This window comes from Hippichthys cyanospilos, chromosome 10, assembly GCF_059441005.1.
Source record: "Hippichthys cyanospilos isolate Australia breed blue-spotted pipefish chromosome 10, RoL_Hcya_1.0, whole genome shotgun sequence".
Classification (NCBI taxonomy): domain Eukaryota; kingdom Metazoa; phylum Chordata; class Actinopteri; order Syngnathiformes; family Syngnathidae; genus Hippichthys; species Hippichthys cyanospilos.
Window position 1 is genome coordinate 3,475,457 of NC_142378.1, and position 11,468 is coordinate 3,486,924.

General features: G+C 38.4%; 2 protein-coding genes across 8 annotated transcripts in view; both read right to left on the reverse strand.

The window, feature by feature from the left end:
• On the reverse strand, window positions 1-3,900 carry LOC148416637 (uncharacterized). 3 transcript variants are annotated; one of them, XM_088425191.1, is made up of 7 exons: window positions 3,479-3,900; window positions 2,350-2,535; window positions 2,177-2,236; window positions 1,272-1,399; window positions 822-984; window positions 570-689; window positions 1-294 (listed from the first exon to the last, which is right to left on the reverse strand). In XM_088425191.1, the coding sequence occupies exons 1-7, from the start codon at window positions 3,608-3,610 to the stop codon at window positions 265-267; spliced, it is 819 nt and encodes a 272-aa protein (XP_088281317.1). In that variant the 5' UTR covers window positions 3,611-3,900; the 3' UTR covers window positions 1-264. The 3 variants fall into 3 exon arrangements, with proteins under 3 accessions (XP_088281317.1, XP_088281318.1, XP_088281316.1); XM_088425192.1 differs by having other exon boundaries at window positions 570-659; window positions 1,272-1,405; XM_088425190.1 differs by having other exon boundaries at window positions 1,272-1,405.
• A 125-nt stretch (window positions 3,901-4,025) lies between these two features.
• Window positions 4,026-11,468, reverse strand: part of hps3 (HPS3 biogenesis of lysosomal organelles complex 2 subunit 1) — a 60,915-nt gene continuing 53,472 nt past the window's right edge. For 3 of the 5 annotated variants that reach the window (XM_088425183.1, XM_088425184.1, XM_088425182.1), the window contains 12 exons: window positions 10,970-11,127; window positions 10,755-10,856; window positions 10,062-10,170; window positions 9,774-9,991; window positions 8,741-8,918; window positions 8,446-8,679; window positions 7,678-7,875; window positions 6,323-6,517; window positions 5,240-5,344; window positions 4,963-5,169; window positions 4,798-4,885; window positions 4,026-4,537 (listed from right to left, as the gene is read on the reverse strand). In XM_088425183.1, the coding sequence (XP_088281309.1) occupies window positions 4,410-4,537; window positions 4,798-4,885; window positions 4,963-5,169; window positions 5,240-5,344; window positions 6,323-6,517; window positions 7,678-7,875; window positions 8,446-8,679; window positions 8,741-8,918; window positions 9,774-9,991; window positions 10,062-10,170; window positions 10,755-10,856; window positions 10,970-11,127 (1,920 nt within the window). In that variant the 3' untranslated portion in view covers window positions 4,026-4,409. The remainder of the gene's footprint in view (window positions 4,538-4,797; window positions 4,886-4,962; window positions 5,170-5,239; window positions 5,345-6,322; window positions 6,518-7,677; window positions 7,876-8,445; window positions 8,680-8,740; window positions 8,919-9,773; window positions 9,992-10,061; window positions 10,171-10,754; window positions 10,857-10,969; window positions 11,128-11,468) is intronic. The other 2 variants (XM_088425186.1, XM_088425185.1) reach the window with 1 other exon arrangement.

Below are 11,468 nucleotides of genomic sequence, written 5' to 3' on the forward strand. Positions count from 1 at the left end.
TCAACTCAAACTTTTAATTTAATAACACTCAGATTTCATTTAAGAACAATTCAAAACACTAAAAGAAAGCAAAAAGTAAGGTCAGTTATAGTACGTTAATTTAAAATTCCAGTACATCCATTTTTTATTTTCAACTGATTATACACAGAGTTATAAAACGATTCAAGCTCTGCATCAAATGGAAAAAAAAAAAAAACAATGATAGGATTATATTTTAAATACAAAAGACCAGTATTAATAATTCTTGGCAAAACTGTCCATGAATTAAGATGCTTCAGGTCCGGAAGTAGGAACCTAAAAATGAAAAATATTCATTTAAATAATGTCCAAGATCAATTTAGAATATACTGTAAATTTTCAGGTAAATTTTACAAGTAACCCTACAAGTTACCTAACCCTAACCCTGTTCTACAAGTCATATATTTGTTAATTTCTGAGTCGTCAGAATGTTTCAGGATGTGATGCCTTTCAAAACACTGTACTCATCGTAATATTTTAATTGGGTTCTAACAGGCAAAAAAAAAGAAAAAAAATGAAATCATGTAAATTAGAAAGAAAAAAAAAACGACCTGGAGGTGGTCATGGTGACTAAGGATGTACAGAACACCCGATCCGGATATCCTGAGGACCTGTGCTCCGGTCCAGCCTTCTTCAGGGACCTCTGGGACAAACAGAACCCGCTGTATGCACTGTGAAATAAATTCAACCATTAAAAACAAAATGATTGCTATACAGGTTACAGGTTAGTCTAAAAATGAAAAAAATGATCAAGTCCATCAAAGCGCCTAAAGTGACGAGAATATAACTAGAAGATGACCCACCTGTAAATACGTAAAGGAAAATTTTTGGGCGGGTCGCCCTCGGAAAAGCAGCAACAAGCGACTCTCCATCTGTTTGGCCGTCCACTCCCGATCGATGGTGATCCTGGCACTCAGTCCCATGGCCGAAAGAGCTAATTTCTCTTTGCCTTGGGGTGCAATATTTCTGAGGACACACCAAATTCATACTAGCTAGTGTTTTCTAAAAACAGCGGTTCTGAACCATTTTTTCAATATATATATATTTTTTTTACCTAACGCCAATTTTTAATGCCAACATCTGCGAACAAATGACATAATTATGCTGACATTAACATACCAAACTTGTCAGTGTTTAGTGCTGGCACACTGATAAACTGAGGCAGTTGCCGTTCCTACTGATCACATGTGAGTAACCATGAGGGTTAATTATCGACGTCCCCAAGAAATTATTGTCCGATTTCATCTTTTCACCTGGCCATTTCTTCATCGTAGTGACCTCTGGGTAAACAGAGAACATCTTTGACCACCAGCCCGGTCTGCTGTGGAGCCGCTCGCTTCCATTTCAATCGACGTGCTTTGTCGAAAGCGGATGCGGGAGTCTGCGAGTGGAAGCGACCAATGCAAATTCTGGTGTCAAATTTTCATAGGACATTCATTCTGGGATATTGGGTCAATTGTTAAATCAGAAATAAATTAATCGGGAATTCAGTTTTTAGATGTTAAATAGCTTACACGATAAATGACCTACGCATGTAATTGTAATTTCACATAACCAGATATTATCTGGGAGCTTTACTAGGAAAAAAAAATGAAAAAAAATACACCACCATTAATGCTACACATAACTATGAATTTTTCTTCTTTTTCAATAGTATGATATGGGCTAAGATGGCGATTACATATAGTGCTGGGAGAATGAGGCTTCGTGAAGCACTAGTGATATTTTTGATTCCTCTAGATGGCGCTCTTGGTTCAAAGCTAAAAGCTCATGCAGCGGGAATGTGCCAAAATTAACAGCATGTTTAAAACTTGGGCGCCATCTAGCGGAGTCAAAAATATCACAAGTGCTTCACGAAGCCTCATTCATCCACTAAATAAATATGTAATAAATATGCGTCTATGCATATATTGGTCTATCAAAGCAAAGAAAATCTCCTTATAATCGGATCAAACAATCTCCAATTTTTCCGACCGATTAAACATTTGACACATTGCGAAACAGGCAAAAGTGGAAAACAAATTGAATTGATTGAATGATTGCATCACTCCTTTGGGTTTAGATTAGATTATCGGCAGTAAGCATGCGCAATACATTCAACCTGTGAAAGAGTTCCATAGCAATAACGGTGAGAGGAAAAAAATAAAATAAAAAATACCATTGTGAGGAGTGCCACAAGTTGAGTCTCTGACTTTATGGGGTGAGGAAACGGAAACACCTGAGACAAGATCAACCAATTCACAACTTAAAAGACTGACCGGTACAATTGAATAATAACCATTGGAATATTAATATGGGATTTCTCTTCATTGTTGGCGGATAATAGCCCACCTCCATTTCTATCTCGATGTCCTCCATGAACAGAGGAAGAGGAGAAGGGGGGCGCCTTTCCTTCTTTGGATTTTCCCTGGCAGGGGTCACCGTGTTGACTTGGGGCTTTTGCGGTCTCGCTGTCTGATCTTGGACTTCCAAGATGGACTCTTCTTCATAAATGCAGGCCAGGGGATGTTCCAAATTCTCAAGTATTAATAAAGGAAAAATGGCATCATCATAATTGTCATCATCAATAGTGTTGTTAGTATCAATCATTGGCCAAACGGTTATAAAAAGTTTTTGTTTTCCTTAATTGTTTGGTATTTTTTTACATGACTTGTCAGGTTCGGTCAACCGAAGAAAATTTATTATAAAACAAGGAAGGAAGACAATAGACTTTAGATTGTTTTTGCTCACGAGGAGAAGGTTACATATTTCCTACTGCCATGTTCACGGTGTCCAAACTACAGCTCGGGGGCCATTTGCGGCCCGTCATTCAAAATTCTGTGGCCCGCGACATATGCGAAAAATACATTGACAATGCCTGCAGTGTTATTTAAATTTAGGATTCAAAAAAAAAAAGAAAATCCAGTCATCTCATCACTTTTAACCACTTTGAGTTAGTTTTTTTTTCTTCCAATAACCAGGGTATATAGCGTGGAAATTTACCTACTAAAAGAACCAAAATCAATTGCATACTTTAGTGAATAACTCAAGTAATTAAGTTGGTACTTCTTACCAAAGTAATTCATTATTTTAGCAACGAAATATACTATTATTTTAACTACTAAAATTACAAAGGTAATTGATTGTTTCAGTAATAAAGTAAAAAATGTAAAGTACCTACCTTTAGTCCCAAAAGTATTATATAAAGTAATTAATGAATGAAGTACTTTAGTAATTGATTACTTTGGTAGTTACCCTATAAATAATCAAGTATTTTACATAGTGAAAGTTCTAGTAGTTTAATGAAGAAATGTACTTGAGTATAAAAAGTAATTACGATAAATGTATAAACTTTATAGATTGAAAGTCTGTATTATAGACAACGCGGCCCTCAAAGTAAAAAAGTTTAGACACCCCTCGGTCTTGCAAACAAAACAAATGGAGAATCACATCTATTTGAAAATGAAAAGTGGGCACATACCCGGTAAAAGCAATAGTCCTCCTGATCCGGTTGTTGGGTTGCGAGCGCCTCACAGGTTTCTTGCGTGGAGAACAAATTCATCTCAATGTTCTCCTCCATGGTCAGCAAAGCCTCCTTTTCGTTTGGCATCATCCTAATTTGCCACAACTGCGAGTGATTAGGCCTGAGAGCTTCTGTTTGGTTTTGCTCACCCAGGACAATTTGTTAATAACTCTTCTTTTCTTCCTTTAATTGATGAGTTTCATAAGTTGAACTGTTTTTCTTTTCTTTTTAGTTTTTGGAGAAAATCTTCTTCTGTTGAGCTAATTATGGATATAACTTTGAACTATCCGTTTTAAAAGCAGCCCTATCTTATCTGACCAGCCGTTTGACATAATCAGCTCTCCGGCCTCTGATTGGTTGACGTTTGTACTCATGGACTCTGTTTGATTGGCCAAAAGGACACACATTCATTGCAGGTTTCTGATTGGATAATATTGACTTTTAGTGACCACTAGTCAACAGTCAAAAAAAAAAAAAAAAAAAACGACTAATAACGCCTGATTGATACAACTCATACGTTACGTTTTATTTATGTATTTAAATAATGTTCTTCAAAATGATTGCATTCTTATAGTTTACCACTAGATGTCACTAAAACTTGTCTTAAAAAAAACATAACCAGGAGCCAACACAGAAACTGATCACTTTCCTGTTCAGGTACAAACAAAATAAAAGTCATCACGTAAAAGCTGGTTCTCATTCGATCAACTGTAATGACGCAATACAATCAACCGTAAATAATCAATGACTTGACTTCCTTCACATCACAGGCCGACTTCTAAAAGTTCTTCTTTCAACCCTTGCCAGGCAAATAGCTTTTTCTAAATACTGTTTGTTCACAGCTTTACAACAGCTGCAACATTATAAAATGTTTACGTGTGTGTGTGTGTTAGGCCAATAAATGTCTCTGGCTGCAGGTCAACAAGTGAGGTAAGAAATACGAAGCTGTTCCGTCATCAGGTATCAGCTCCAGGAACTGTGCGGGGCTTGTCTCCATGGCAACAACCACCAGCGTCTCTGTGGGTGCGGCAGTATGCATAAATCCCAAACATTTCTTTCACTTGCATATTTTGTTTTGATTGATTCATAACAGGAGTACGGTTTTCTTTTCAAATTAAGAGCAAATGAAGTGGAACGTGAATCAACTAATTGCTAGACTGTGTTAGAGACTCTTACATTGTCATTAGTAATTTAAAACTATGCCAAAAACGGTTAGAGGGGACTTGACAGAAAAAAAAATCAGTCCACGCAGAGTAAATTTCTGATTCCAGTTTTACCTTTGAGAGCAGCCAAGAGAATGCCATTGTCTGACGCCACTCTTGTCCTATTGCAGAGTTCTGGGAGCAGTTTCTTCCACCATAAATTCTAAATTTCGGCCAGAAGCGGAGCTTAAGTTAAAAAAAAAAAAAAGTAAAAAGTTAAAAATATAACCAACAACAGACCATGTATTGATCTTGCAGGTGGTGGTTGGCGAAGGCTATTATGGCCTGGGGGCATCGGTCCAGAAGCTCTTCAATGCTGCGATCATACTGCCCCCTTCTGGTGGTGCACAGGAGGTGCAGGCTGAAACCCCATAAGGTTTCGCCTGATAAACGTTCCAACAAGGGTGTGACGGATTCCACGGATAGGGACGGCCCGCATAGGAGCGCCTGCAGAAAATACACAATAGGTGGGAAAAAAAATGGCGGTAGGTATAATGTGAATGGATCTAAGGCTCACCTGCATTTTGTGTAACGCCTCCTGGTGTTGAAAGCTGGTACTGTGAGGTGGGTTGAGGACAAGGAGCCACGGATACAAAGTGCCGTAATGGGAACAGGAATTGATCTGAAACGTACGCGCAATGCAGAGATTCCAGTGAACGAGACGGTAACTTTGTAGCAAAATCGTTTTTTTTACTATGTTAAAAAGTTTTTTTTTTTTTTTTTTTTAAAGTCACTGCTCCCCCAAATTAAAACAAAATATTTTTATGTAATTTTTTTAATGAATTATTGTTGTAATTAATTAATTGACTGTCAATTTATTACCAATAATAAATTAAATTAATTGAAAAAATATCTTATGGATTTATTTTTTGTTACTTAAAATCAGTTAATGTTTTGAATTATTACCCTAATAAATTCAAAGTGAATTATTCCACTTTGAAACTTTTTAATTCATTAATGAATGAATGAACAAACCCCAAATTAAAACAAAATATTTTTATGTATTTTTTTTAATGAATTAATGTTGTAATTAATTAATTTACAGTCAATTTATTACCAATAATAAATTAATTAAATTAATTGAAAAAATATCTTATGAATTTACTTTTTGTTACTTAAAATCAGTTAATGTTTTGAATTATTACCCTAATCAATTCAAAGTGAATTATTCCACTTTGAAACTCTTTGGGGCTAGATAATACATATTTTGTGTTTGGTCTTTGAAAATTACTGTGGCTATTAGGAAACCAATAGCATAAAACATAAATGAAATACAAGTTTTTAACCCCAATATAATTAATTATTGCACTTTTTGGGGGGAAAAAAAATATATATTTTGTGTTCCCTTGGAACAAAACCAGCATAAAACAACAAAAAATACAAATTTTGTTAGATCTGATATTACTGATGTACTGAAAGCAAATAAATATGAATTATTGCAATAGTTATTGAACAACTTCTACAGCGGGAACCATTTATGGCGTCTTGGGGTGATAGCGTGAGTTTTTAAAACTCCCTATTTGCTCCAAAAATAAAAATGCACAATAATAACATCATCTTAATTATTTATCTTAAAAAAAAAAAAAATCATCAAGTTTACCAGGTCATCGGCACTCTTCAGTGATCCGTGCGCCGGAGGTTGGTGCAAACGTTTGTCGGCGTTTGTGTGTATCAGTCGGTCGATGTAGACGGACGACAATCGGAAGAGAAGCTCTTGGATGACCGATTCTTGTGATGAGGCCATGACCATGGCCTCCCAAAAATCCACCTGCAGGCTGTTTCCGCAACCCAGCACCTACAGTCGATACACGTGCGTCAAATCGGCGGAAATCGGTCCGAGGTCTGCCAAGGCGTGTTTGTGTAAAGGCAAAAAAAAAAAAAAAAAGTAAACCGGTTGAGCTGAAATTTAGCCAAAAGTTGTTCATTAGTTTATTTTGGTGTTGAGTAAAGCTGCTGCCATCAAATATTTTGAAATCAGATATTCTACAAGGAAATGCTTTTGAAAAGTAATTCTGTGCTACTAGCCGCTAATGTTGCTAGCATAGAGTGGTACTCGCTGTTGCTAGCGATGCTAGCTAAGGTTGGAACCGCCGTTACTCGCTGGCAACGCTTGCCGTAAAATACAATGTCATTCAATTTTTTTCAAGCATTCGCAATTAGCATAATTATCGAGTGAATTCGAGTGAATTTATTGATGAGTAAAGATTGCTGTAGTGTCGCGCCACGCTGCCAGGATCTACTTCAAAATAAAAGTGTTAAACATTTTTTTTTTAATTATTAAATATATACATTAATATGTATGTACATACATATTATATTAATTTAAATATAGTAAAAAAAAAAAAAAAAAACGGCAATAAAAGTGAAAAACACCAGTAATCACCGCAGTTGCCATAAAACATTAGGGATATTTTTTTTCAATATTTTTAAGCATCCATAATTAGCATAATTAAACTTGAGCTCAGGACAATTTACATCGGCGATAATTCAAATCTGCCGTTGTGTCGCACCATGCTGCTGGGATCTATTTCAAAATAAAAGTGTTATTATTTAAATATTATTAATAATATTATTCAATATTACATATATTAATATGAACAAATAATGCAATTTTTAAAAAAGTGTCATAAAAATGAAAAACGCCGTTAATTGCTGGAAACGGTTTCCGCATAGTATAACGTCAAGGTAATTCAATATTTTTGAAGTGTCCGTAATTAGCATAATTTTCAGTTGAACTCGTCACATCGTTGCGAGTCGTTTCGCCTCGTACGTATGCCTTTAAGGAGGCGGGGCCTTGTCTTGGCTCCGCCTTCGATTGGCCTTGCCACTTCAGTGCTAGCGTCTGCTAATTGTTCCATGTAAATGCCTTCATTTTATGTTTATGAATACTCCAAATAAATAAATACCACGCTGATGAGAAATCGACTTTACAGTGACCCCCTGAAACATACGTACCTGAAACATACGGTCCACCTGCTCGAGATGAACTTTGTTGTTTTCGTGCAGCGCCACCATGGAAGCCACCAGCAGACCCGGCTGGGACTCGCTCATGCGTTGGCTCAAGGCGGTGGGACAAATATTCGCCTGCTGGCCTCCGCCGCCTCCGTGCAGCAAGAGTCTTGGCTCCTCGATGAACCCGAAGACCATCACCATCTGAAAACGCAATCGTTTGATTTTCAAATTTGGAGTGACAAGGATAATTCATCTGTATCGTAAAAAATATTATAGGTGCGCATATTAACTCCGTTACCAAGATAAAGTCGATTTTTTACTTGTATAGCTCGATATTTGCATGAAAAATCAGCAAAATAAAAAACGACTTGGATGTTGATTGATTGATCTTTGACGTCTATTGTCGTCAATGGTAGTGAATGAGTTAATTTCAGTCAATAAATTAAAAAAATTAATACTAGTTGTATTTTGACTGTAGATTTCTCACATACAGGATGAAAATGCTTCAAAACTCTTACATATTTCTAACAATACATAAAAAACATTTGGCTTATTCGGGACGGATGAGTACCGATACCAGACTTTTACAGATTATTTTAATCGTCCAATCAAGCAGTAATCAGTATTTTTTCCCGTCGAAAATCAGTAAAAATCTATAGATCAACAGGTGCGACCTTAAAATGATCTATTATTGTTTTGTTTTTTTAAAAATCGCAAAATTTTAGGTATCAAAAGTACCAGTGGTATCAGTACTTGGTATCGCTTTCTAACCTCAGAATGCCTCTCCATCAACTGAGTGTACTGCGGCAGGTCATCCAAACGCAGCAACATGGTCGCCATGGCGACGGTCAGCGTGACGGACACGCCGGTGCTGTCCTCCAGATGTCGCAAGATTTGGAGCGTCCGGCCGGGATCGACATTCGTCATGACCGGGCTGGCGCACGCGCTGACGAGCTGCGAGGGTTCTGATTGGCTGAAGATATCGATGACCTCATCCGCCGCTTCCTGGAAAGACAAATGCGATTTGCAGACTTTGCAAGTGTCTTCTGGGAAGCGTGGACGTTACCTGAGTGAGATGCTGTTCGGTTTCTTCTAAAAGGTGATGCTTGAGGTAAAACAAAAAACCGGGGCCGTATGAGTGCGGGTCGCTCGGGAGGGGGCGGTTCCTGGCGATGACATCGTTGACCGACAGGCCGGACATTCTGTAGTAAGGCAAAGCCTGATGACAGTGTCTCTGGCTTCCCCTTTGACGACAAGAAAAACAAAAAAAAAACGGAAAACCATTTCAATGCTCCACTCGAACGATGGGAGAATGAAGCTTCATGAAGCACCTGGGATATTTTTTGGCTCCCCTAGATGGTGCTGTGGGTTTGAAAAGAGGCTGATGCAATGGAAATGTGCTAAATTTCCAACTGCATTTCTAAGCCTTGAGTGCCATCTAGAGGAGTCAAAAATATCACAAGTGCTTCATGAAGCTTCATTTGTTCATCACTCCATATATCAGCTGCCAACAACATCGGCATATTTTGGCAAATTTAATATTTTTTTCAAAGATCTAGACAATAAGTGGTATGTTTACAAATTACTGACCAATTTTAAGTGTTTAAAATGGCTGCCATTTTGGCAGTCCGTAAAAAGAAGAGAGATGATTTTTATTTATAACGAGGATTCCGCCAGATGAATGTAAAATAGGGCTATGATAGCTTTGTATTTTTTAATCTGTTTTAAGATAATCATTATTTATTTCCTTTTGACCTTTTTTAATTTATTTAGTTTTAATTATTTTCTACTGGGTACATAACGTTTTAGACATATAAATTGAATGATGTCAATTGAAATATGTTGTTATATTGTTATTATTATTATTATTATTATTATTGTTATGATTATTATTAATGTAGGGCTTGGTGAAATGACTCGCCCCCCCAAAAAAGTATATATTTTATTTGTGTACGTCTGCAGTGCAACAAAACAATACAGCAGGCATATTGGAGATATGTTTATACAACCTATTCTCAAAGTCAACTTACCCGACTTGGTCAACATTCCCACCCTCCAGTAATAATTGATTTTTCTAAAATAATGTGAGAATGCTTTACCTGCTGAAGCAGTCTCCCAGCTGAGCACAGCTGTCCCTGAAGGCCTCCTCCAGTTCGGGCCTCTCAGGCTGCCCGTCGACAGCTTCTCCGTTGTTGCGGCGCTGAGGTTGCGCCGACTGGAGCAAGGCGGCGCGGAGGAGGAGGTGCGCTTCACTGAGGAGGTGCCAAAGACTCTGGGCCTGCGGGTTGTTCTGTGCATAATGCTGGCTGTATTCAACCTGAAATGCAAAATCTCAAGTTCACGCGTTCTGATGACCCGGGCTGAAAATTTTGTGGGGTCGAGTTTACCATCTCTTGGTAGAGAGTGAGAGGAGGGACGGTTTCAACCACATAGAGGTTCCATCCATGTCCTACAGCGCTGGGCTCTTTCGGAGCAGACATCGTCCACTTCCTGCTCCTGAGGTCAAAGTTCACAGAGAGGAAACTGTAGGTGCACTCAAATACAAGTAAGTTTATAGGTGTCAAAGTCCAGTCCTCGAGGGTCGGCATACACCGGTATATACGGTTTTCCTTGCTTCTTTCTCAAACACACCTGATTCACATGATCATTTTCAAGCTCCTGCAGAGCTTGCTGATTAACCGATCATTTGAATCAGGTATTTTGGGGAAATCGCTTATTTCCAGCCTTGACGTGAGTTGAGTTTTAGTTGGGACTATTAGTTTGTGAGCAGAGGCGGGCTATCTCAGGGAAGTTAGCTAGGTTAATTCGTTTAGATAGTTCAAAAAAAACTGCCGTCACTTGAAGACTAAGCTGCAAAGTCAAACTGGAAGGAACTATATATATCTATATATATATTTTATTTTTTATTTTTTTAATGAGGCATTTGTAAGGGTTAGAATTAACATTGAAGCTAATCTGAAGTAATTCAAGTAGGATTTTAGTCCACCAGCAATGATTTGAAAGAACGCTTGTAAGACGTTGGCGTTGCAGCTGAGGCCGGAAGCGACAGAACGTGGCCGTTAGGCGTGGAGGATTCTTACGGGAAGGGGCGTGACAGAAGGCTCTCCAGAGCTGGCGTGGTGGTGGGATCGATTCCCACCGCCAGGAAAATACCGGTCAGCATGGTGTGCTCTTTCAACATGCTAAAATGACCACGTCACTGCGTTAGCGCCGTCAACCGAATCGCGCGTAAAGTGTAGAACCGCAGCATGCATATTGATCTTTGCGCAAAGTGCTTTTCCCGAGAGACACGTACAGGCCTCGGCGTTGCACGTTGCGTTCCGTCTCCTCCGGGGTTTCCGCGTCGGCGGCGGACAGCAGGATGACGTGGCGGCCGTACGCGCAAATGGAACGAAGGCCGATGAACAGCTGCATCCTCAGGGCGCAAACCTCCAGGTTGCAAGGGGGGCAAGCCTAAAAACACGCATTTACTTAGTCCTTCGCAATGTTTATTTGCGAAACTCTGACTGTCTTAAAGACTTTTATTCACTCACAGAATTCTGGATTTATTCTGAAAAGATTAACATCAGAATTTTCACTTTATTCGATTGAATGGAATTCTGAGGTCAGACCTCTGATTTTAAAGTGAGAATTCTGAGAATACAGTCAAAATTTCCACGCAGAATTCTGACATTAAAGTGCAAATTCTGAGACTACAGTCAAAATTTCCACGCAGAATTCTGACATTAAAGTGCAAATTGTGAGAATAAATTTTGAATTCGGAGACATAAGTGAGAACTGTGACATCGGAATTC